The sequence below is a fragment of the Protopterus annectens genome, chromosome 1.part1, assembly GCF_019279795.1.
Source record: "Protopterus annectens isolate FY-2018-M chromosome 1.part1, PAN1.0, whole genome shotgun sequence".
Lineage (NCBI taxonomy): Eukaryota > Metazoa > Chordata > Ceratodontiformes > Protopteridae > Protopterus > Protopterus annectens.
In genome coordinates, this window is record NC_056726.1 from 1,095,131,868 (window position 1) to 1,095,159,014 (window position 27,147).

General features: G+C 41.8%; 1 protein-coding gene across 1 annotated transcript in view; it reads left to right on the top strand.

Annotated features, from left to right (window-relative positions):
• Positions 1-27,147, top strand: part of LOC122815442 (acetylserotonin O-methyltransferase-like) — a 951,227-nt gene that overhangs the window by 32,063 nt on the left and 892,017 nt on the right. Inside the window, exon 2 of the mRNA XM_044087939.1 lies at positions 19,698-19,801. Within this exon, the coding sequence (XP_043943874.1) occupies positions 19,698-19,801 (104 nt within the window). The remainder of the gene's footprint in view (positions 1-19,697; positions 19,802-27,147) is intronic.

Genomic DNA, 27,147 nt, shown 5'->3' on the forward strand with positions numbered 1-27,147 from the left:
ACACATGCTCTATTATATGTCTGGCCTGTGCATGTGCCTCATTATGGCATAGTTGTTCAGATGTGTGTGCATTTCTGATGGGTGTCATCAGCCACGGCTCCAGTGGGTACCCAGCATCCTCCACTAGGTGACTGTAGGGGATGTCCATATTGGCAAAGCTGTGGTACAGCTGCATCAGATGCCATATATCGGAACCGTCATAGCTTCCAGGGCAGCCAGCACACACATTCAGTATAATGCCCTGGGCATCGCATATGACCTGGCAGTTGATGGAGGGGATGCCCCTGCGGTTAATGTAGGCCCTACCCTGCTCACCGGGTTAAGGAAATGTACATGCTCACTGGCATGTGGTGACATGGCATCCAGGAACTGGTGGAATACCCTGGATGCAGATGCCTGTGAGATCCCCATGATATCCCCAGTTATGCTTTGGGAGGTACCTGTGGCTAGTATACCTAGGCCTACACATACCTTGGTATCCATTGGGATGGGTTCCACTCGGCCTGTTCGATGTGTCAGGTGTGGCCAGCACAGCTCAACAATCTGTTGTAGGAGGTCTCTGTCCACCCCATAGTGCTCCACTATCTCCAGCTCATGTAGCCCCTGGTAGGTTACCCTGGGTCTGTACAGTCTTCTCTGTCTCCTCACTGAGGGTTGTTTGGCACCATTCACATCCTCACCACCCTCACCCTCCTGCACATGTTGGTCTATGTTGCCTGCTGCAGCCCTTCTCATTTTGTTGGATTGTTTTGTAAAATTTCCCTGAATGTATACACCGGTGGTGTAGAGTGTAGAAAAACCCAAGGGGATGGTGCTTGCTCACTTTATCATAGTGTTCTGGGCTGGGCTGGTCTGCTGGGCCTGTAATCTGCTGATTGTGATAATTATCATCTGTTTGCATAGCTTGTTCACCTTGACTACTCTCCTACTACTGTTGTCCCTCCCAATTGCACTAGGCAGGTATAGATATACCCCTAGCTTAGGCATGCTAAGGCAGGAGCAATCCCGAGACACACGGCTTCAATTTACGTACAGTATGTCTGACACCCCCCCATGTTTTCACCTATTTGAGTCCTGCACCCGTCTATCTATACACATACACTCTTGGGATCTGCATCACACCCTGGGGATAAACAGGAGTCACTATTTCCCACCTTATTTGCATAGTATTGTCTTCTAGTGCATAGTTACATGACCCATACTGAGCCTCCCCAAAAATAACCACTGCTTACTATCACGCAGACCCACACACAACTGGTTAAAAGTGCCTTACTATCACAATATTCAATGTCCCTTGTTCTTCCCAGCAACAAAACAACCAGCCTCTGTATGGCTCAAAACCAGGACCCTGCACACCACAGACGATGTGCTTTACCACTAAGCCATGGCAGATATACATACATCTGAGGTTATCACGTACAGATCATCCAGCACAGGCATTCAACAGTATAGGACATGCATTCCATCATCTAGATTTATGTGTGCTAATGTCCACATATATATATATATATATATATATATATATATATATATATATACACACATATACATATACACACACATACATAGATATAGAATATATATCTCAACAGACCATGTGACACCAAAGCATTAGACAAGAATGAAAAGGAAACCACATGCACCTACTGCATTATGTACTGGTGTTAATATCAAGGCAAGTCTGTTTCTGTGCATCACACGGGTTCAGACTGTATTAAGGGTAAGATTAGGGCTGCTGACATTACTCACCAGACCTATTGCTGGATGTATGTGTATGTCTTGCCAACCCAGTCTCTTGGCCGATTGTGACATTTATGGCCACTATATAGGAAAACAACAAAACACACTCTTCAACACATCCAGTAGCTAGCCACTCACAGACACCAACACATAGGATACGACTGCCAAACACACACACCTTTCATGCCTTGGAATAGAACACCTACCTGTATATTCTATCACACTACAGCATTACACAGTTACAGAACGCTCTACCGAAATTACAGGGACACAACACTCACAGAGGTGTACTTTTAGTTGGGTGACATCATCAGCAATGGCAAAGACAGCGATAGGGATTGTATGGAGTGTGAGCAGTCTAAAAGCATTATTCTGTCCTCAGGCAGACTGAGACACACACACACACACACACACACACACACACACACACACACACACACACACACACACACTTGGCATGGCTAGGATTAGAACACCGACCTAACTACCTAATCACACTACAGCATTACGCAGTTACAGAACGCACTACTGAGATTACTGGGACACAGCACTCACAGAGGTGTACTTCTAGTTGGGTGACATAATCAGCATTGCCAAAGACGGCGATAGGGAGTGTATGGAGTGCGAGCAGTCTAAAAGCATCATTCTGTCCCCAAGCAGACGGAGACATGCACACACACACACACACACACACACACACACACACACACACACACACACACACACACACACACACACTTGGCATGGCTGGGATTAGAGCACCGACCTAACTACCTTATCACACTACAGCATTACACAGTTACTGAATGCGCTACTGAGATTACTGGGACACAGCACTCACAGAGGTGTACTTCTAGGTGGGTGACATCATCAGTATTGGCAAAGACTGCGAAAGGAATTGTATGGAGTGTGAGCAGTCTAAAAGCATATTTCTGTCCCCAGGCAGACGGAGACAAACACACGCCAGTAGTGGGATCAGGACAACTGACTATCTATGGACCACTATTACAATGCTACATAGATACGAGCCGCGCCACAGACACTACACCTTTCAAGACTGTCAATATGACCTTCTAGGAATGTGGACATCGACATGGATGCTGGCAGTTACGATGTACATACCTGTGAACCTGTGTGTTCAATGTAGGAATCCATCCTGAAGTGGGGTATGGCCATCTGTTGACTGGACGACTACTGTCGCTATACAGGGTTACAATGGCCATGCCCATACACATAGAGGCACGTAACCGACACAAGGTGTAATTGGGCATGCTCACACACTTAGTAGCACACGGCCATTTGGAATGCACTATGTGTCCATCTACACAACATTATACTGGGCATGCTCACACACTTAGTAGCACAGGGCTGTTTTGTATGCACTCTGATTCTAAACACGGAGGGGCACAGTGGCCATGCTATTACAGTTAGATGTGAACAACACATTGTAATGGACTCCAGTGTCGATAGTTGTCATTGTTAGCAGGAACGCTGCACTACATATAGCTAACACTGGTCTTCTACACAATGGCTGCTGCTGTCCGTCACCTTAGATGTACCAATCTAAACCTGGCACACTACTACCACCCATGGTGATGTCCTGCCAGGAGTGGCTACTTCGCCCATATAGTGCCATTCATAGTCGAATGTACTGAGACCAGGTTAACACCCTGACACCTAGAGGACAACTGCATTGTATGTGTATGCTAAACAGTGATAGATGTATAGCGTTCGTAATCACAGCTGCCCAATGTAGATCCAACAATGGGGAATACTGACATCTGTGCAGTGAGGAACACCTGGCTGAAGGCTCAGTTGTGCACTATAGCACTACCACCTTATACCTCGGATACAGACATGTGGGCCATAACACAGGTACGGACCGCTCCAGGTGGTGGTGTCCCCACGTACATGAAGGCCACTCACATGTACTGACCAGTACACCCTCAAAAGGCATCACGGATGTGTCAGGTGCAGATCACAGTGTCAAAAGCCGCATTCTAGGATGTAGCCCTTAGACATCACCATGTCCTTGGACCAGCAACACACATCCATACATGTGGTAGAACATATAATTGTACAACACCACGTGACCCATGACCAGTGGACTGTACCTATATCTACATCAACTGTGTAGACTACCCATGTATTGACACAGTTGCATCATGTGTTATGCAATGCAATGATACCACTGTTCATAACCAGATCGGTTGTACACATAACAGGGGCCCTGGGTCATATATAGCAGTAACAGATGACTGTTGCTGTACACCAGTAAACACCCTCATGTTTGGATATGACATACATATACCTGCTGTGGATATGTACCTGCCACACACACACAACACATATGTATATAGCATAGCTGTTGCTGTCCTTCGTGCAGACAGGTGACTACAGCAATTACACACATGCACATGGAAGGTAGGTCCATGGCTGTTGAATGCTAACAGTACATAAGGTGTGATACCAATGTTGACTGAGTTAACATTCCCTCTATACTGGTTACCCATGACAACTATCATATCATACAACAGTCCATGTGTCATGTATGTCATCACATATATCCACCAATTGCAATGCCTACAAACATGCCTAAATGACAGGAATGTAGGACCTACACACATGTACATGTAGTGGTGTGCATTCAGCTACCATGTGTGTGCAGTAGCTGATGTTTGCAGGTGACATGTGTCTAACTACAACATGCAGTTGCAATGCAGCCCCATCATTGCCAACTGTATATGGTGATATACTGACAGTACGATAAGATGTACATCAGGTACGGACGGATGTGTGGACATAACTAAGTGGCGGGCCACCTTTGCAGATGGATGTTTGCTGAGGACAGCTCACAGGTGTGTCACTAGCAGTCCTACAATAACATGTGCAAACACTAAGCTATGTTTCTGTTAATTGAAGGGGAACACATACAACCTACACAGCGGTCAGGGTGTCACTGACTGTAAATCACTTGACACCTGTAACACTTAAGACCTCCCATGTGCATATATCAGCACAATTGCCAAAGGTAGCGTCGGTACACATTGTAATGTGGGCAATACTGCTGCATGTCTGTCATACGTATCATAAGATAGCAGGTGTTTGATTCACAGTACTGCCATGTGTGTTTGCTTGTGTGTCCATATATGCCACGTATGGTGGGGAATACATCCCAATTGTTACTCACTCTCCTGTACACTGTTGTAGAGATCTGTACATACTGGATTGTAGAAAGCAAGATATAGGCAGGGGTGGGGTGTGTATCACACACATGTGAGCTATCTGTATGTGCATGACATAGGTGCATTCAATTGTGGACTCCACACTGTGTGTGTGTGTATGTATGTATGGCTGTCTGTTCCATGGAGTGAGGATGTTTGTTACCATAGTGAACAGAAATGACCCCTAACCCCTCCAGGTGATGCAATCTACTACCCTGTTGATGCCGTCAATCTTAGGCATTACTGACTACCTGTACATGTGTATTCTCTGTGTCACATCATGTGGGTGCACAGTACTGTAATGGTGATTACCACAGGGGTCCTCACCTCAACACTATCAAGTGTGTGTGTTACAGTGTCGTTGACCCCGTGAGTGTGGGCGTGTTACTGTGTGTCTGAATACATTTGTGCGAATACCTGTGTGTGTGTGTGTGTGTGTGTGTGTGTGTGTGTGTGTGTGTGTGTGTGTGTGTGTGTGTGTGTGTGTGTAGTTGTGTGTTCTCATCCTGTAATGTGAATGTGTATTACTGCTACACAGTGAGGCCTCAAGCTATCATCTGGCCTCTACCCTTGTCATCAGCTAGACTGCTATGTAAACTCCCTGCCCCATGTAACTGTACCTGTAATGTCACCTGGTATGGATGTCATGTCTCTAGCCACTGTAGCTTAGTGCACAGCTCCCATGCTCCTGGATCAGTAGATGTGTAGACATCTTTGGAATGTCAGCCTTTCTAACAGTGAGGTTGAAGCTACGAATAGCATGATGGTATTGCCAAACATACCTGTGAGTAGTCCACATTTACACATGGGAAACTACCTGCAAACACTGACACTCAACATCACATGCAATTAGACCTGAAGGAGGGAAGCAGGACATCATGACCAACATGCTGTTACTGTTGTTACCAGGACACATACTGTGAACAGTAAACAATGCATTCTAAACCTGTACTACATGGTATGTCTGCTGCATGTCAACAGTACACAACGCTTGTAATCTACACTTATTTCCCTATTCTGTTCACCCTGTGCATCAGACCATATGAGCATGTCCCTGCACCGATGGTGTGGATGACAGGGATGCGGCACAGGCATCATCATATGCACAGGGTGATAATGTTTGCCAGGGGCCTAGGCTGCAGCAGTGGATGACATCATGTGTGTGAGTTAGGGCCTGTGATCTAATTGGCCATGTGTGGTTGTTATGCATATGTGTGTTGTGGTGCCCTACAGATGTTTCTGGTGTGTGCGTGTATGTGTGCACACAGTTCTGCCATGTGTCTGGCCTACACAGGGGTATTATTGATAGCTCCAGACTGTACAGACCAGGTTTTACAGCTCACGGTGTCCGGCCATGGCCACATGACCTGTGCCTGCCAGGGGTTGCATGAGCACTACCAGGCAGAGATGCAGATTGGGTACTGTCCGATGACACCTGTCCACTGGAACCATGTCCCCACTGGAACCGTCCAGGGCCATGTGCACATGGCCTGCTGTGTCCTGGTGTGGACAGCGCAGCACCAGCTGCACTGCTGCTGCTACCGGCACTATGGGAGTGGGCATGTGAGGTAGCTCGTTCAAGTAGACCTGCAACAGGTGACGTAGCTGGCCTACATCCATATGCCCTACGCCTCACTCCTACCAGATGTTGCAGCACAGACAGCTCATGCTCGCGGATTGTCATGCCACGGTCAAGGATTCCAACCATGTCACCCAATCGTCTGTCCAAAACCTCAGCAATCTGCTGTTGAGCATTTGCCATTGCCTGGATGTTGTTGTTTAAAGAACAGATAGCAGCCCTCTGAAGCCTCTGCCCTTCTCTGTTCTGCTGTTCAGCACATGCCTGTGCCACCATTACAGCCTGAAACATGCATCTGGTGACACCAGCTGCTGTGCTCTGTCCTGCAGGGGCATGTCGGCCAGAGGTCCTCCTACAAGCAGCACTGGCCACATGCCTGTGTGGCCCATCTCCAGTCATTTGCCTGACACCATGGTGTGAATACACACCTTCCATAGCCACCACACTTTCCTGTTCCAAGCTACCACATGCCAAATGTCCTTCCTCTACTGCCACTGGTGATGGGGTATGTGTTGGCATAGGATCTGTGTGCGGGGATGAGGGGGATATAGATGGAATGGCAACCAATGGCACAGATTCAGCCCCTGACAACCCTGCCTGTGCCTCAAGCATATGTTCATCATCACTGCTAGAGTCTGTGGGGACACTAACATCAGATGGACCGCAAGAGGGTAGCGCACCTACATCACCTGTGAGGGCAGACAAAGACTCTACATTACAATACAGACACACCCAGACACACACAGACACACACCATGCATGTGATTTGACAGAAGGCATGCAGCATGCATATGATACAGCAGACGGCATGCAGCTCAGACACTAATAGTATAGTAGTTGTCATACATCCCTGGGTTGCACACAACAGCATGCATATGTCATAACAGAAGCCATGCATTTCACACAATCATGGTAGTAAGCATGCATCCCTGTGTTACACCATGTGGACCAGCACAGGTTAACATGGCTGATGTGTGGCATATGACCTTGACATTAACATGTAGTATGACATGTAATCTGCTGATGTGTGCATTGACATGCATACATGTTTAACACAATGGTGTCCTGTCACATATACAGTGGTGTAATGGTGTCACATTGCAGTGTTGTCTGTACCCTACAGATAAAATGCACTTTTAGCAGATGTGCATGACCATTGAAGTGTATTACAAGGCGTCTATATTGCTATACAGTGTAAAGTACAGACACAGTGCCATTGCATGGAATCATGAGGCATCTGTATTGCTATACAGTGTGAATTACAGACACAGTGCATAGCCATGACTGTGTGCATACACAATACATATATACTGTGGATTGTGACCCACATTGCTGAGGTGTATACACACTAAACCATGATGTGGAATGGTTGACACAGGTCACCAAAGGCCATACGGATGACACCCCTGCACATCTGCAAACATATTTTAGCTGCCTGGCAACCATGTCCACACATGGCAGACTTGTCAATACACCATGTCCCACATGACATTTGTGTACCACACACACGAGGTGCACGGCTGACAGTGATGTCCAACAGCAGCAAGGGAAATGTACTCTATCTGTGGCCTGATGTGTTTGTCTGTGTATGTATGTAGATGCTGTACAGGTGACTACTGTCATGCTGTGACACAGTCATGATGTTCAACACATCTTATGTGGTCAAATGATGTTACGCCTCCACAAGCTGTGCACAGGCCTGTAGGATGTCCAGTGTTCCACATCTGCAATATAACCATTCAACTAAGGCTATAGTTGGACCATTTGTAGCCAATGTACAACAGGGAGTACACACAAACACATCACATCTACTGTGTGTTGCTACATGTCTCTGGCCATCCACCATGGCCATATGTGAACATGTGTTGGCCAAAAGGTTGTGATGGCCATCTATCTCACATGTCTGTGTTGTCCCATATGACATACACCCATAGATGTCATATACTCCACTGTCCACAGGGTTATGCAAAGTGTTGTATGTTTGGTATGTGGGGTATGTTTTATGGGATAGTGAGACAATGTTGCAGCCAGCCCAGTACATGTCATGGACATGTCAGATGGCACATTGCAATGTGTGCACTCATAGCAGGGGCATAATCCACAATGGTGAATCCTGTGGGCTGCCCATACTTCAGCTCACTGTGTAGTACTGTTTGTGTACCTCACATGTGTAGTTCTGATGTGTAGTACATGTTCCTACATTGAACAACACATTCACCATTGTATGCACAGCTGTCCACACATCTAGCAAAGACAGTTTCTGAGGTTTCATGTCAGTGTTTCACTTAGTTTGTAAGTATTACACATGGGTAGCCATTGGGATGAATTGTAGATGTGATCTGAATATTGTGACCGGACAATACATTATGTGTACATGTGTTAAATGGCCACATGGTGAATAGATCTGTGCATTAACATGCCTGATACGTATAACTGTCTCACCTGCAATGGCCTGCTGTCTTAGCAGAATGCCAGAGGTACCTATATAGGGGCGACACAGCAGTATGATCATTATCCACACCTGTATGACAGCTACAGGGTGCAATGTGCATGTTAACACATTCGCCAGTACAATAGGATATACTATGGAGTATGCACATGTGTGCATACACAGAGTAGCATACTATAGTATGCGGCATGTGTGTATACATGCCTTGCATATGATGTTACATTACATATTGTACAGTGACATGTGCAACTATATGGGATATAATAGTTATATGTGCAGTAGTGACTTTTCAGGCAACTCCAGGCTCAGTGGTTGAGAGACACCCACCTCCACGATGTCAGCTAAGGTTTGTGGACGTTGTTCTGCCGGTGTCCCCAGGTTGGCCAGTAGCTCCTCGGTACATGTGAGTGGGGACTGGGTTGGTGGCCCACCACCTGTTGCACCTTGTTCCCTGGCGATTGCATTTGCATGCTGTTTCACACATCTGATTAGGTCCATGCAGTGTCTGTGCACCTGCTGGTATGTATGGTTATGGCCAACCACATCATTAACCCTCCTGCAAAGTTCCTTCCACAGGTCATCCAGCTGCTGTGCATCCTGTGGCACATGGCTAAACAGGACATCATAGTTGTCTTGGAGGTAAAGTATAAGGGCCTCCTCCTCCAAGCGTGTATAGGCTGGTAGCCTTGCTCGTGTCATACCTAGAAGACATAATGATGGAGACAGGTCACAGTATCTCAGAGATGCACAGAGATACAGCTGCACATACATGTGTATCACATTTATTACATATGAATAGTTGTCTTTGCAAATCTTCATGACACTGACACCACTGACATGTTTGTGTCACACACATGTGACACCCAATGGGGATTGGATATTATCACCATATATGTGTGTCACCTGATTACATTGCTCATACTCCATGTGGATGCTGTCTTGATGTGGACATGTCTGTTTGCCTGTACTGGTGTTCTTACCTATCAGCACATGCCTGGATGTGTCCACATTAATGCTGTCGACCTTGATGCTGTGTATATGTCACATATAAACACATACACTGCCTTAACGGACATGACCTGTGACATGACCTGTGGCCATTTCACACTGAGCTGATCGAAGGAAAGACACTGAGGAAACTCGGAGCTATAATATATAACATTAAGTATCCTGTTTTTTGTTTGTTTTGTTCTTTATTTCTTTGTTATTTATAGCACTTTGTGTACTGTGTACTTGTCTAGCTAGTTTCACTGTGTGTGAGGTATTAACTGGAAATTGTCCACTTTTATTAAGCATCTGTTGGGTTGTTTGTTTCTGATAACTTGTTGCAGTTAAACTCTTTTTCTAGAGGCTCCTTTAGCTGTTTAAAACTTTCATTTAAAGGCTCACTGCTGCTTTTCAGCTGTGAGAAACATTTCTGCAGTTTGTTCTAAGTAGTGGGGATATTTGTAGCATTTCCATATTCAGGCTTGTATTTGGGCCTAGTGTTTGTGGAGGCTGTGTGTCTGAGCACATATTCACAGACATCTTGGTTTAGTCAAAGCCATCAGGCATTTCAATGAGAGAGAATTGTTTGAGGTCATTGGCTGACTGAGGTCACCTGGACTACAGCATAGACTAAGCACCTCATTGGTTTTTTGAGATTTCTTTCTTAAAAGCTGTCTCAGGTTTCAACTTTCTGTTACCTAAGAAGTTCAGTTGTGAGTGTTCTGCCATTTCACACTGAGCTGATCGAAGGAAAGACACTGAGGAAACTCGGAGCTATAATATATAACATTAAGTATCCTGTTTTTTGTTTATTTTGTTCTTTATTTCTTTGTTATTTATAGCACTTTGTGTACTGTGTATTTTTCTAGCTAGTTTCACTGTGTGTGAGGTATTAACTGGAAATTGTCCACTTTTATTAAGCATCTGTTGGGTTGTTTGTTTCTGATAACTTGTTGCAGTTAAACTCTTTTTTCTAGAGGCTCCTTTAGCTGTTTAAAACTTTCAATTAAAGGCTCACTGCTGCTTTTCAGCTGTGAGAAACATTTCTGCAGTTTGTTTTAAGTAGTGGAGATATTTGTAGCATTTCCATATTCAGGCTTGTATTTGGGCCTAGTGTTTGTGGAGGCTGTGTGTCTGAGCACATATTCACGGACATCTTGGTTTAGCCAAAGCCATCAGGCATTTCAGTGAGAGAGAATTGTTTGAGGTCATTGGCTGACTGAGGTCACCTGGACTACAGCTTAGACTAAGCACCTCATTGGTTCTTTTCAGATTTCTTTCTTAAAAGCTGTCTCAGGTTTCAGCTTTCTGTTACCTAAGAAGTTCAGTTGTGAGTGTTCTTCCATTTCACACTGAGCTGATCAAAGGAAAGACACTGAGGAAACTCGGAGCTATAATATATAACATTAAGTATCCTGTTTTTGTTTATTTTGTTCTTTATTTCTTTGTTATTTATAGCACTTTGTGTACTGTGTATTTTTCTAGCTAGTTTCACTGTGTGTGAGGTATTAACTGGAAATTGTTCACTTTTATTAAGCATCTGTTGGGTTGTTTGTTTCTGATAACTTGTTGCAGTTAAACTCTTTTTTCTAGAGGCTCCTTTAGCTGTTTAAAACTTTCATTTAAAGGCTCACTGCTGCTTTTCAGCTGTGAGAAACATTTCTGCAGTTTGTTCTAAGTAGTGTGGATATTTGTAGCATTGTTGGTGGCTTTGCAGTTGCCTGCCCCTAGTGTAAATTTGATCTGGGACCCTCCTCCCAGTCTAGTGTCATTACCTCATTCTACCCAGTACAGGGAGAACATTTAGGAAGGCCAATCAGCTTAGTTTCTGCTACTCCTTTCTCTCTTTCCTTTCTCTCTTTCCCTTAAAAAAAAGTATCTGCTTTTACTGTATTTGTGTTTCTTCCTACTTTATTTTGCTTTTGTGTCATCTTAAAAGTACTCAATTGTATTTACTCATTCTAAGCCTTTTAGTTTAAGCACTTGGGCTTCAGACCAGTTGTTTTACATTAAGAAGGTTTGTGGTCTGCACTGTAGTGACAGAACAGGTAGCTTACATCCTTCTAAGTTGGGAACTGCTGATTGAGGGCTCAGTGTCTGTTATTCTAAAAGTGTATTAATTCTGGTTTAAGCACTTGGGCTTCAGGCCAGTTATTTTACATTAAGAGGGTTCGTGGTCTGCACTCTTGTGGGAGGAGAGGCTGGACTCTGCCCTTCTGAGCTGGGAATTTCTGGTTAAAGGCTTATAGTGCCTGCATATTTGAACTGTTTCTTACTGAAATTGGTACACTTTGTTTGCTGTAGCATAGACTAGATCCAGGCCTGCTGAATCTAGCTTTGTTTGTATGCTTGTTGTTTGTTTGCTTGTTATTTCCCTGAAACGCTAATTCCACCTAAAACGCGGCTTTTCAGCGCTTCTGTGGATCCCTAGTGATATCTGCATTGCTTACTGTACTTATTTCCTTGTTTCTCTTGAAAGAAAGTTACTGTTTGTCATTTTTGCAATTAAGTTACCTGTAACACATTGAATTTAATTACCTGGCACTTGCTCACTAAGTCAGCACTAAGAAATTAAAAGCACTACACCCTCACAAACTCCCCTTGAGTACCTTGTTCCCCATTGGCCCTTTTTTTTCAATTATAAAGGAATTCCCAATACTATTCTAGCATGTCCAAAGGTCAGTTGTCAATCTCCTCTTTGGTCCAGCTGGTGAATCTGTGAATCCTGGGGCAATGTTACAACTGCCTCATGTACACAGACAACCCTCTCATCCTCCCAACAAATTCCAACACATGTGAGAGATGAAACCATATAGCCAAACTGGAGGCTAAGCTCTCTCAACTCAGTACTGGCATAACCAGTCAAGAGGAGAAGGAAACCACACTCACTACAATTCCAGTCTCACATAAACCTACCACGACAGCAAACCAAACACATAAACACACAAAAACATACTCGGAGGCTTTAAATAAAAATCTGCCTAAGTGCACTGGAACTTAGAAAATTGCCACATTGTTTACATGACTAATTGTATTTTATTTTATTTTTTTCTACAAATTGGTTTTAAATACAATTTTAAATCATTTGAAATTTAAGTGTATATTTTGTTTCCATCATCATACATATATATTTTTTTATTTTTATTTTTTTCTGGTTCTTTTTTACACTTTATTCAAAATGATGGTAATAACAATACTAACTAATTATACAATTATGTAGGTTTTTAGGATTCTTGTACACAGACCTGAAGAAGTCTAGAAGGACGAAAGCGATCTTTTGTTAACAATAGGTTATGAAAATAGAAACTGATTTTTACATGCAAAATGTATATGTATATATTTATATGTAATTTTTGATCGCAAAATGAACTAAGGTTGATATATTTCCAGCCATGTAATATATTGCCTTGTATAAATTCACAGACTTAATAATGTACTTAATAATTTGATTAAATAAGATGTACCATTAAAGTACATTAGGGCTATATATTATTATGACAGCTACTAGGTAGGGCAGGACCAGCTCGAATGTCACACTGATGGGGGAAGGGATGTGAATTTAACATGTGTACCAATAACACTTTGTTTTACAGCACAATAAACCATTCCCATGCCTGATAAAAATATATATATATTTATAAAGCTTGTGAGGAAATTATTACTCTATTTGTGTTTTACTTGGATCGCTTGTCTGTGTACTTAATACAGGATTTTTGACTGGAAACAGACTGCCTGCCTTGCTTGGATTACTTTCGAATACTTAGTAATGCTGTAGAATTATATATTTTCTATTATTACTTTTTGACTTGACGAGTTTATATTCGCTACTTCTACTACCATTGTCTGATCTGATTAACATACAGTGATTAACTAGAAATATATGGACTGAAAATCTTCCACTCAGAGAGGTTTCTTACACTGTTTTGTTTTTAGACCCAGTACACTTTAGTGGGTTGCTTTGAGACTTCACGGATACCACGGAGATTACTTGTTTTTTGTTGGTACTTTGGTTTCTATGACCGAGGTTTTTGTTCCGTTAAAGGATCCCTGAATCAGTGTGGAATTCCAGCATTTTAATACATGGATAATGACAGGTAAAAGATTTACTAACTGTACCCATCTGGAATGATACAGAAGCAGATCAGATACAAACGGATACAGAAAATGGACAGGGAAGAATGGGCCTAGAAAATATGAATTCAGAGATGTTTTCTAAACTAGAAAAGCAACTGAAACGCATGCAGGGTCTCTACTGGGAACACATTTATTTACAACAAAGCATAGATAAGAAGAGACTACCCCGGGGACTTAGATTGAACAAAAGACCAATGTGGAAAAATATGGATGATTCACTTTCTAAGGAATGGGAAGATATTTTAGAGGATGCCAGCTACAAACTTATTCATCTGCTAGTAAGGAACAACCTTAGTGTGCAGGAAGCTACAAAGGCTAACATCACATCTTTAAAAACAACATTGGAAAATGAGAACCACAATGACCTAGATGCTAAATTTGAGCTACTTAAAGAAAGAGTGAAAGGATATGAGCAGTCCATTAAAGAAAGAAAGATTAATAAAATGAAATGAGATCAACTGGACAAAGATGATCCTGGGAGACTTACTAGGAGGTACAATAATAATATCAACAATAACAGGAGAACCAACAACAGACAAGGTTTTAGTTATTACAGGGGATATTAGGGAAAGTATAACCATGCCAGCAGACCTCAACAGGATTCTCCCAGGGGAGATCCTCACACAAAACCAGACAGGGGCACAATACAGGACCACCAGGAGACTGCCCTTCCAACATCTCATTCCCCACAATCCCAATCCCCTCTGGCTATCAACACTCCGCAGAAGTCTTTGACATCACAGAAGGATCAGGACAGGAACATAAGCCACAGTGGCAACCAGAACTGACAGAGAGTTCTACAGGACGAATTACAGGACTACCAGGACAACCGGGACCACAGACAATCCAGCTACCAGGAGCAGCAGCACCATCACAGAGACCAGTTTCTTCAGGAAGACCAATATCGACAGCACAGACATCAACCACCACACCAATACCAAAGCCAGCACCAGTACCAGAACAAGAACGACGACCACCAACAGAGCACCAGAGCTTGTCCCTCTTACCAGGTCCCCCACACCACAGCCACAGCGAGGAATACTATTACAACCCACCGAGATTCCAGAAGGCAGAGGAGGAATTCCAGATGTCTCATACTCTATCCACAAACTCCCAGGGAGACAGGAGAACCAAACAGTGGACAGGGGTGAGGGAAATACAATACCTGGGCAATTCCGACTGGAACACCGACTACAACCCAGGTCCCAGGCTCAGCCAGAGCAAACAGCCACAATAACAGGTACAATAACAACAACAACAGGTACCACAATAACAGGTGCTCCACTTATCTGGAACCACTCTGTTAAAGCACTGACTGAAGAGGAAAAAAGTGTGTTGTCCAAAGGACTTACTTTTGTACCAAGCTGCAGGAGTGAGGTTGCTCAAGTACTGATAGACCTTAAAATGTTTGTGAGGAAGCTCAACTTAAGGGTACAGTTTAATGGCAAAAGTAATGACACTGAAAATAAGCCTATTGATGAAACTATAAAAAGGCCTAGCAGCTATTGTCCACCACTACATCAAACACTAGCTGCTTTCTAAGTGAAATGTGAGATGGATATCAGGAAACTGCTTAAAAAACCTCCAAAGAAAAAAACTTTATAACTTAACACAGGGAGAACGAACAGCATTGCTTGAGCTAGGCAATGATAAATCCAGGTGTGTAATGAAGGCAGACAATGGAGGAGGTATACTTGTGACTGATACCACTAGCAACAACCAAGAGATAGAGAACATGCTAGAGGATAACAGATTTTATGAGTTATTTGCCATGGATGACATAAAAAGAGCATATGATTTATGGAACACTAATCTCACCACATTATGGGAAGAAAGACTTATCACTGAAAATCTTTATAATTATTTATGGAGTGCATGTCCACGTTTACCTTACTTTTTTGGAATACCAAAGCCACACAAGAACATTGAAGACCCACCTTATAGACCAGTGGTAACAAGTGGAGGTTCCCTTACTGAAGCCACAGCCATTTACCTTGATTACTTGCTGAAACCTCTAGTAGAAAAGAATAAGTCATACATAAGAGATTCAATGGATTTTTTGAAGAAAATAAAAAACATTACAGTGGAAGCTGACAGTATTTTGGTAACTATTGATGTGGAATCCTTGTACACAGTGCTCCCTCACAATTAACTGTATAACAGCTGCTATGGAGTCTTTTAAGAAACATAATCAGGGTACACAGGCACAACTGCAAAAGTTAAGCAAGCTCATTAATCTTGTACTGGACTTCAATTTCTTTACTTTCAATGGCAAACACTACAAACAAAAAACTGGTATAGCAATGGGGGCTGCCATGGCTCCCAGCATAGCTAACATAGCCCTGGGCAAATGGAAGGAGGCCTTTGTGTTAAACAACACAGATTACATGCAGCATATCACATGCTATTTATGTTTTATTGATGACATCCGTATTGTGTGGGAAGGTGACACCTTGCAGCTTGGAGATTTTATCACTTACCTCAATCAAACAACCCCCTTCCTGAAGTTTACCTCTTACCATAGCTGTACTTCAACCACTTTCTTAGATATGCAGATTTCCAAGGACACCAACAATAACAGAATCACCACTGATCTATTCAGAAAAGCAACGAGGGTTAACTTATTACTCCACAGTAAAAGTCTACATCCTACAAAAACCAAGTATAATGTAGTGAAGTCCCAAGGCTATAGATTAGCTCCAATTACCACAGAGATGGAACCATTTCTGAGAAACCTGAACAACTTAGAGAATGATTTTCTAATGAGAGGCTATGAAAGTCAGATGTTAAAAAACATCCTGGAACCCATTATAGAACTGAAAAGGACTGAACCACCTTCACTCAACCTCCCCAGTAGAAAAATGTTTAAGTAATCCCACAGAGATTAACAAATGCAAATATAGCTGCATCCTGACATACACTTTGGATTATCACAGTATCAAAAATATTATCGAAGAAAACGGAGACATTGTCACAGGAAACCCTTTTCTGATTAACATCTTAGGTGAAGCCCCATCATTTGTTTATAGGAAGGCCAGGAACATTAGAAGTTTTGTTGAATTTAAACCTAGACCATGTGAGAAAAGCACTAAAAGATGTGAAACTAATTGTACATTTTGTATATTTATACAGCAAGGTGATAGTTTTATCGCCCTTATTTAAAAAAATCAATAAAACAAGTGCAGGGGGCGACTGTAACACTAAAAAAGTAATTTATAGGGCACAGTGCAATGAATGTGATGCATTCTATGTGGGCAAGACTGTAAATAAACTCAAGCGAAGGATTTCATGTCATCTGTCAGAAATCCGCTCTGGATGTAAAAATAATGCACTAGCCAAACACCTTTCTCTTCATAAAAGACACACAGGTTTTAAGTTCCAGATCCTGGATCGCATAGACATGAGTGATCTTGAAGGAAACATCCCGAATATTCTGGAGAAACATGAACTCGTGACAATTAAAGCTGAACTCTTTTAGGAAGCCTGGACTAAACTACTACTGTTCAATTAAAAGTGCACTGGAACTTAGAAAATTGCCACATTGTTTACATGACTAATTGTATTTTATCTGATTTTTTTTTCTACAAATTGGTTTTAAATACCATTTTAAATCATTTGAAATTTAAGTGTATATTTTGTTTCATCATCATACATATATATTTTTTTATTTTTATTTTTTTGTGGTTCTATTTTATACTTTATTCAAAATGATGTGTAATAACAATACTAACTAATTATACAATTATATAGGTTTTTAGGGTTCTTGTACACAGACCTGAAGAAGTCTAGAAGGACGAAAGTGATCTTTGTTAACAATAGGTTATGAAAATAGAAACTGATTTTTACATGCAAAATGTATATGTATATATTTATATGTAATTTTTGATCGCAAAATGAACTAAGGTTGATATATTTCCAGCCATGTAGTATATTGCCTTGTGTAAAATCACAGACTTAATAATCTACTTAATAATTTGGTTAAATAAGATGTACCATTAAAGTGCATTAGGGCTATGTATTATTATGACAGCTACTACAAGGGCAGGACCAGCTCGAATGTCACACTGATGGAGGAAGGGATGTGAATTTAACATGTGTACCAATAACACTTTGTTTTACAGCACAATAAACCACTCCCATGCCTGATAAAAAGTATCTATATATTTAGAAAGCTTGTGAGGAAATTATTACTCTATTTTTGTTTTACTTAGATCGCTTGTCTGTGTACTTTATAAAGGATTTTTGACTGGAAACAGACTGCCTGCCTTGCTTGGATTACTTTTGAATACTTAGAAATGCTGTAGAATTATATATTTTCTGTTATTACTTTTTGACTTGACGAGTTTACGTTTGCTACTTCTACTACCATTGTCTGATCTGACTAATATACAGTGATTAACTAGAAATATATGGACTGAAAATCTTCCACACAGGTAAGTTTCTTACACTGTTTTGTTTTTAGACCCACTACACTTTAGTGGGTTGTTTTGAGACTTCGGGGATACCACAGATATTACTTGTTTTTAATGCAACTAGTACCAAGACAGGTGAGTAGGCAATCAAAGTATTATATATTAATGCAATTAGCACCAGGACAGGTGAGTAGGCAAAGTATTACATCTTATTGCAACTAGCACCAGGACAGGTGAGTAGGCAGTCAAAGTATTATATCTTAATGCAACTAGCACCAGGACAGGTGAGTAGGCAAAGTATTACATCTTAATATAACTAGCACCAGGACAGGTGAGTAGGCAGTCAAATTATTACATCTTAATACAACTAGTACCAGGACAGGTGAGTAGGCAACGTATTACATCTTAATGCAACTAGCACCAGGACAGGTGAGCAGGCAGTCAAAGTATTACATCTTAATACAACTAGCACCAGGACAGGTGAGTAGGCAAAGTATTACATCTTAATGCAACTAGCACCAGGACAGGTGAATAGGCAAAGTATTACATCTTAATATAACTAGCACCAGGACAGGTGAGTAGGCAAAGTATTACATCTTAATGCAACTAGCACCAGGACAGGTGAGTAGGCAGTCAAAGTATTACATCTTAATGCAACTAGCACCAGGACAGGTGAGTAGACAAAGTATTACATCTTAATGCAACTAGCACCAGGACAGGTGAATAGGCAAAGTATTACATCTTAATATAACTAGCACCAGGACAGGTGAGTAGGCAAAGTATTACATCTTAATATAACTAGCACCAGGACAGGTGAGTAGGCAAAGTATTACATCTTAATGCAACTAGCACCAGGACAGGTGAGTAGGCAGTCAAAGTATTACATATTAATACAACTAGCACCAGGACAGGTGAGTAAGCAATCAAAGTATTACAACAGTAAATGTGTAGAGAAAAGCTTGTTTGGTTACATGATGCAACCAGAGCAACAAAAGCAAGTGTATTAGGTGTTTATGAAGGCAATCTCCACACACACCACCATAGGCTTTCGTATGGAGCTGTACTAAACTTAGAAAATGTGCTGGCCTGGAAATAGGTTTTTTTTTTCAGAAATTTCAGAAATTTTATGGTCCATGATTTTTCAGCTGCTCATAAGATTTACATTTTTGCAGGTACTGTGAACAGACAACGTGCTGGCAAAACAATGACTTCTCAAGAAAACTCTTTAGACTGTAGTCAAATAATGAAATACATGGAGGGATTTCTTGTGTCAAGGGTAAGGCTTTTATTGACATTTTGATTTGTGTGCTATAAAAAGGTTTTTGTGTGATTTAAAGTCATTTGAATATATGAATGCACACTATTACAGGAAACGCCACAATGAAAATGAATGAATTAATGAGAATTGCTTCCATAAAAGTAATTGTAAATTACTAGTACTTTCTGCTGAAGACAATGCTGACAGGTTTATCTTAGAAATTTGTAAACAGTAAGCCCAAATAAAAGAGAAATATATACAGTATCTAATTGTCTCATACACCTAAGATGAATTCATTGAAGGCATGCAGATCTCCATGTCACTAAAGCTGAAAGTCACTTTTAGTCTTAAGAAGGAAGGACTAGTTTTTCAAATGAGTTGAAAAAATTTAATGTCAAAGCTGCAAACCAGATACTGCAAATGCAAGTCGAGGAACTACCACTAACTGCCATTTTCGTAGTGGCCACTGCATACCACGACAGAAATATATGTAAAATAAAGTACTCTTTCCATCTGCTCAACACACTCTCTGTGGAATACATACCATGCCAACCACATTAGCTAGGAAGATAAAGAATGGAATGCGGTTCTGCATGGAGATAACTCCTCAGTTAAGTCACACACACTCTAAATATTGCTGTCATATGTATCTGATTATTAGAAAAACTCATCATTTTGAGGCTTAGCAATTCTGTGTTGTACAACACTTCACAGTGGTAGGTTTGTCACTCAAAAATTATAAGAGTTTTTTAATATATGTTCATAGAAATATCTAAGATTACTGAATCATATTAATCAAAAATCATTTTAGTTATGAAATAACAGTTGGCATCTATTCTTCATCTACCTAGATAATGTGCTTGGTATGGTATGTATTCTATATTCCATTCCTTACTTCCTAGATAATGTGCTTGGTATGGTATGTATTCCATATTCCATTCCTTACTTCCTAGATAATGTGCTTGGTATGGTATGTATTCCATATTCCATTCCTTACTTCCTAGATAATGTGCTTGGTATGGTATGTATTCCATATTCCATTTCTTACTTCCTAGATAATGTGCTTGGTATGGTATGTATTCCATATTCCATTCCTTACTTCCTAGATAATGTGCTTGGTATGGTATGTATTCCATATTCCATTTCTTACTTCCTAGATAATGTGCTTGGTATGGTATGTATTCCATATTCCATTCCTTACTTCCTAGCTAATGTGCTTGGTATGGTATGTAGTTGGTATGGTACGTATTCCACATTACATTCTTTTCCTTCCTATCTAATGTGCTTGGTATGGTATGTATTCCAGATTCCATTCTTTACCATCCTACCTAATGAGGTTGGTATGGTATGTATTCCACATTGCAATCTTTACCTTCCTAGCTAATGTGCTTGGTATGGTATGTATTCCACATTCCATTCATACCAGTTTTTGGATTTTTTGAAGAAAATAAAAAACTTTACAGTGGAAGCTGACAGTATTTTTGGTAACTACTGATGTGGAATCCTTGTACACAATGCTCCCTCACAATTACTGTATAACAGCAGCTATGGAGTCTTTTAAGAAACATAATCAGGGTACGCAGGCACAACTGCAAAAGTTAAGCAAGCTCATTAATCTTGTACTGGACTTCAATTTCTTTACTTTCAACGGCAAACACTACAAACAAAAAACTGGTATAGCAATGGGGACTGCCATGCCTCCCAGCATAGCTAACATAGCCCTGGGCAAAAGGGAGGAGGACTTTGTGTTAAACAACACAGATTACATGCAGCATATCACATGCTATTTACGTTTTATTGATGACATCCTTATTGTGTGGGAAGGTGACACCTTGCAGCTTGGAGATTTTATCACTTACCTCAATCAAACACCCCCCTTCCTGAAGTTTACCTCTTCCCATAGCTGTACGTTTAGATTCCTAGCTAATATGGTTGGTATTGTATTTCACATTCCATTCTTTAGTTTCCTAGCTAATGTCATTGTATGGTATGTAATCCGCATTCCATTCTTTATTTAAAACTAAACTAAAACTCTTCTTATCCAACCACTGGCTTTGCTCTTGCAATAACCCTGACTAAGCATTCTTAACTCCTTCTTTTTTGATTCTTTACACCCATTCTTTTTCTTCTTATATCTAACACTCTAAATTATCCTCTATATAACTGTTTCTGTTATTCCATATGTAATAAAGGCATACATAAATATTTTTTTCAACTTCCAATGAAGTTGTAATAGAGTAATTAAGTTCTTTACTTTTATCTTTCTTTGCTAAATCTCTTACTGTACTCGAATACTATTACATCCTGCCATAGGCTTAAAGTACATTTTTTTTTCTATTATTAATTTGTATGTTATTTGGTACATTTTGTTTATTTTTACTTAAGTAGTATTGTAGTGGAGCTTTTCTCTCCGGGCCTCCACTGAAAATGGACATGTATCCAGTTGGACTAGCCCGGTAAACAAATGTAAAATAAAATAAATAAAATAAATAAATAAATTATCTTCCTAGCTAATGTGGTTGGCATGGTATGTATTCCACAGAGAGTGTGTTGAGCAGATGGAAAGAGTACTTTGAGGGGCTGATGAATGAAGAGAATGTGATTGAGAGAAGGATGGATGATGTGCGGATAGTGAATCATGAAGTACAGTGGATTAGCAAGGAGGAAGTAAGGATAGCTATGAAGAGGATGAAGAACGGAAAGGCTGTTGGTCCCGATGACATACCTGTGTAAGCATGAAGGTGTTTAGGTGAAATGGTAGTGGAGTTTTTAACCAGATTGTTTAATGAAATCTTGGAAAGTGATAATATGCCTGAGGAATGGAGAAAAAGTGTTTTGATACCGATTTTTTAAGAATAAGGGTGATGTGCAGAGCTGTAGTAATTACAGAGGGATTAAATTGATCATTACAGCATGAAGTTATGGGAAAGAGTAGTGAAAGCTAGGTTAAGAAGGGAGGTGATGATTAGTGATCAGCAGTATGATTTCATGCCAGGAAAGAGCACTACAGATGTGATGTTTGCTCTGAGAGTGTTGATGGAGAAGTACAGAGAAGGTCAGAAGAAGTTGCATTGTGTCTTTGTGGATTTAGAGAAAGCATATGACAGGATGCCTAGAGAGGAGTTGTGGTATTGTATGAGGAAGTCAGGAGTGTCAGAGAAGTATGTAAGAGTGGTACAGGATATGTACGAAGGTAGTGTGACAGTGATGAGGTCTGCGGTGGGAGTGACGGATGCGTTTAAGGTGGAGGTGGGATTACATGAATGATCGGCTCTGAGCCCTTTCTTATTTGCAGTGGTGATGGACAGGTTGACAGACAAGATCAGACAGGAGTTCCCATGGACTATGATGTTTGCAGATGACATTGTGATTTGTAGTGAGAGTATGGGACATGTGGAGGGGACCCTGGAGAGGTGGAGATATGCTCTAGTGAGAAGAGCAATGAAGGTCAGCAGGACTAAAACAGAATATATGTGTGTTAATGAGAGGGAGGATAGAGGAATGGTGAGGATGCAGGGAGTAGAGGTGGCGAAGGTTGATTAGTTTAAATACTTGCGGTCAATAGTTCAGAGTAACGGTGAGTCTGGAACAGAGGTGAAGAAGATAGTACAGGCAGGTTGGAGTGGGTGGAGAAGAGTGTCAGGAGTGATTTGTTATAGACAGGTACCAGGAAGAGCGAAAGGGAAGGTCTACAAGAGGGTAGTGAGACCAGATATGTTATATGGGTTGGAGACAGTGGCATTGACAAAAAGGCAGGAGTCAGAGCTTGACTTGGCAGAGTTGAAGATGTTAAGATTTGCACTGGGTGTGACGAGGGTGGACAGTATTAGGAATAAGTATATTACAGGGTCAGCCAGGCTGGAAGGTTTGGAGACAAAGCCAGAGAGGCAAGATTACGTTGGTTTGGACATGTGCTGAGAAGGGATGTGGAGTATATTGGGAAAAAGATGCTAAGGATGAAGCTACCAGGTAACAGGAAAAGAGGAAGGCCTAAGATAAGGTTTATGGATGTGGTGAGAGAGGACATGCAGGTGGATGGTGTGACGGAGCAAGATGCAGAGGACAGGAACAAATGGAAAGAGATGATCTGCTGTGGCGACCCCTAATGGGAGGAGCCGAAAGAAGAAGAAAAAGAAGATTTTTTACCTTCCTAGCTAATGTGGTTGATATGTTATGTATTCCATATTCAATTCTTTAGCTTCGTAGTTATTGTAGTTGGTGTGGTATGTATTCCACATTCCAATCATTACATTCCCAGCTAATGTGCTTGGAATGGTATGTATTCCACATTCCATTCTTTACCTTCCAAGCTGATGTGGCTGTTAGGGAATGTATTACACATTCAATTCTTTAGCTTCCTAGCTAAAAATTTAAAACATTTTCATTTCTTTAGCTTCCTAGCTAAAAATTAAAAAATTTACCTAAACAGCAGAGGCCTCCAAAGCAGACACCCAAGCAACTGCCACCTCATGACATACCACAGGCAACACATAAACCACAAAATCAGAGTGCAAAGCAGTCACAGCCCTTAAGGCCAAATACAACACCAAACGTACTTGTCATAGGTGATTCCATAGTCAGACACACTGACGTCCCACTCACCAGGCTGAATAAGGAGAGGGTCACAGTAAGCTGCCTATCGGGTGCTAGAATCCGCCACATAACACAAACACTCGGGTTACTCCACAGCAAGTACAAATATGACACAGTCATTGTCCATGCTGGTGTGAACGACCTGAGACGTACCTCCCTGGACTACATGAAAAGAGACATAGAGGAGCTCTCTGATTATGTAGCCCAGGCAGGTATGACCCTGACCCTGAGCAGTATCCTTCCTTCACCAAGAATGATGCCACAACATAGAGACAAGATGATCAGCTTTAACAATTGGCTTAATGTCTGGTGTCATTCAAAGGGGATCCAGTGTCTGTCTGCCTGGGATGACATGCTTGACAAGCCATGCTGCTTCGCAAGGGACGGCTTGCACTGGTCACCCCTGGGATTCTGGATATTGGCTAAGGCTCTTGCCACCCCCATAGTGCCTTTTTTAGGCAAGGCTCAAATTCTAAACCTACCACCCTAGAAAACAAAAATGGGAAGAAACTAAGGGTAATGCTGCTCAATGCCAGAAGTCTAAATCTCAAAATGCACGCACTCGAGGCCCTTCTCAGTATGGAGAACTTCGATGTCTGTGCTGTAACTGAAACCTGGTTCAAGGCTCCTGACAGCACCCGGCACTATCAGGTTTTACTCATATCATGTGTTCCGCCCCAAAACCCGGACCACACCACAAAAGGAGGGTGTATCCATATTCATCAAGGATACCCACACCTCCAGGTTGGTGGCAACGCATGAAGCATCGGAAACCATCCAGGTGCAATTAACCATAGGCAAAACTGCTCTACAATTTGTAGCATGCTACAGGCCACCCTCTCAAACTCAGGAACCCCACACAGCCTTCCTGAAGACACTGGAGGGTATAAATGTATCTCCAAACACCATTATATTGGGTGACTTCAACTACCCGAATATAGACTGGGAACATTACTCAAGCCCCAACTTTTTAGCCCAAAGGTTCCTGGAGTTCATAAATTCAAATGCCATGGAACAACTAGTCACCGCTCCCACAAGAGGAGAAAATATAGATCTCATCATCACAAACATGGGGACAAAATGCTCCACACCGAAGTATATCCCTCATTGGTGAGATCAGATCATAAACTAATCTCACTGGAAATCCACATCCCGCCCCCACCCCAAACAAAAAAGACCACAGTGAAGAACTTCTCTAAAGCAAACTTCACACTACTCAAGACTGGTGTGGTATCCTTCAAGGCCCCCGAGCCAGTGGAAACCACAACCCAAGCTGCGGAAGCCCTTACAAATGCCTTCTACGAACACCTCCAGGACTGCATGGATCAGGCAATCTCTAATAAAACCAAGACTCTTTCCACCAAGGGCAAACGTCCAGTCTGGTGGACCCCAGCCATAAACAAACTTTACAATAAGAGGAGAAAGCTGTCACATGATAGAGCAAAATCCATAAAAGAGAAGACACCCTTGATCATTATTAGTAAAAAAATAGCACTCATAAAATCATCCAAGGCCAACTTTGAGAGAAAAATTGCCATAGATTCAAAAGACAATCATAAGGCCTTCTTCAGCTATGTTAGAAACCTGGGTGGAATCTCCCAGATATGCTCAGAATTAGTCCAAAATGATACAAAAATCACTGAACCCACAGACATTGCCAACATACTGGCAGACAGGTTCAGTGCAAACTTCACCCCCCCCCCCCAAAAGGAGAGATAACTATCCCAGTGGAGTGTAGCCTCCCAGACATCTCAAATGTGCAGGTAAAAGCTGCTCTCTCTAAAGCTAAAAACACAGCATCAATGGGACCAGATGGTGTCCCCTGCTGTGTGCTACACGAACTCAATGAGGAACTAAAGCCGCACATAAGGCAGCTGTTTAATCTTAGCCTTACCACAGGATACGTGCCCAAGGAGTGGCGTACGGCAACTGTGGTCCCACTCCACAAAGGCGGTGCCTCTATGGACCCTGGTAATTACCGCCCCATAAGCTTAACAAGCCTGGTCTGCAAAGCTATGGAGAGGATCATAATGGAACTCATAAACAAAGACATAGGGGACTTGCAGACATTGGACCCGACCCAGTTTGGCTTTGTCAAGGGCAGATCATGCCTTTTGAACTTGGTCGACTTCTTCGAAACAGTCACTAAGGCCATTGATGAGGGAAAGGCAGTCCATACAGCCTACCTTGACCTTGCAAAAGCTTTCGACACAATACCCCACTCAGGTATTATAGAGAAACTTACCAGCTTAAATGTAAACCCAGATGTTACAAGATGGGTTGCAAACTGGCTAAAGGACAGAACCCACAGGGTTAGAGTTGCTGGCACCATGTCAGACTCCAAGCCGGTCACAAGTGGTGTCCCACAGGGCTCAGTCCTTGGCCCCCTGTTGTTCGGCATCTACTTCTCAGAAGTACAGGCAAACATAGGAGGACTATGGCTGACAAAGTTTGCAGATGACTGCAAACTGGGCGCCATAGTGGAAAGTACATCAGACACAGATATCCTTCAGAGGGGTCTCATGGAAACTGATAGCTGGTGCCAGAGCCATGGCCTGAAGTTAAATGCCAAAAAATGTATAGTCATACCCTTCGGGAAAAACAAGGTAACCCCAAGCTACCATATAGGTGGCAATCCACTAAGCACAGAAGAGGTTATCAGGGACCTGGGGACCCAGGTTGACAGTGGCCTTTCTTTTGACACTCACATTGCTAAAGTGGTTAGAAAGACCTTCTACATTGCCCACCTGATCATGAAGGGATTCACATCC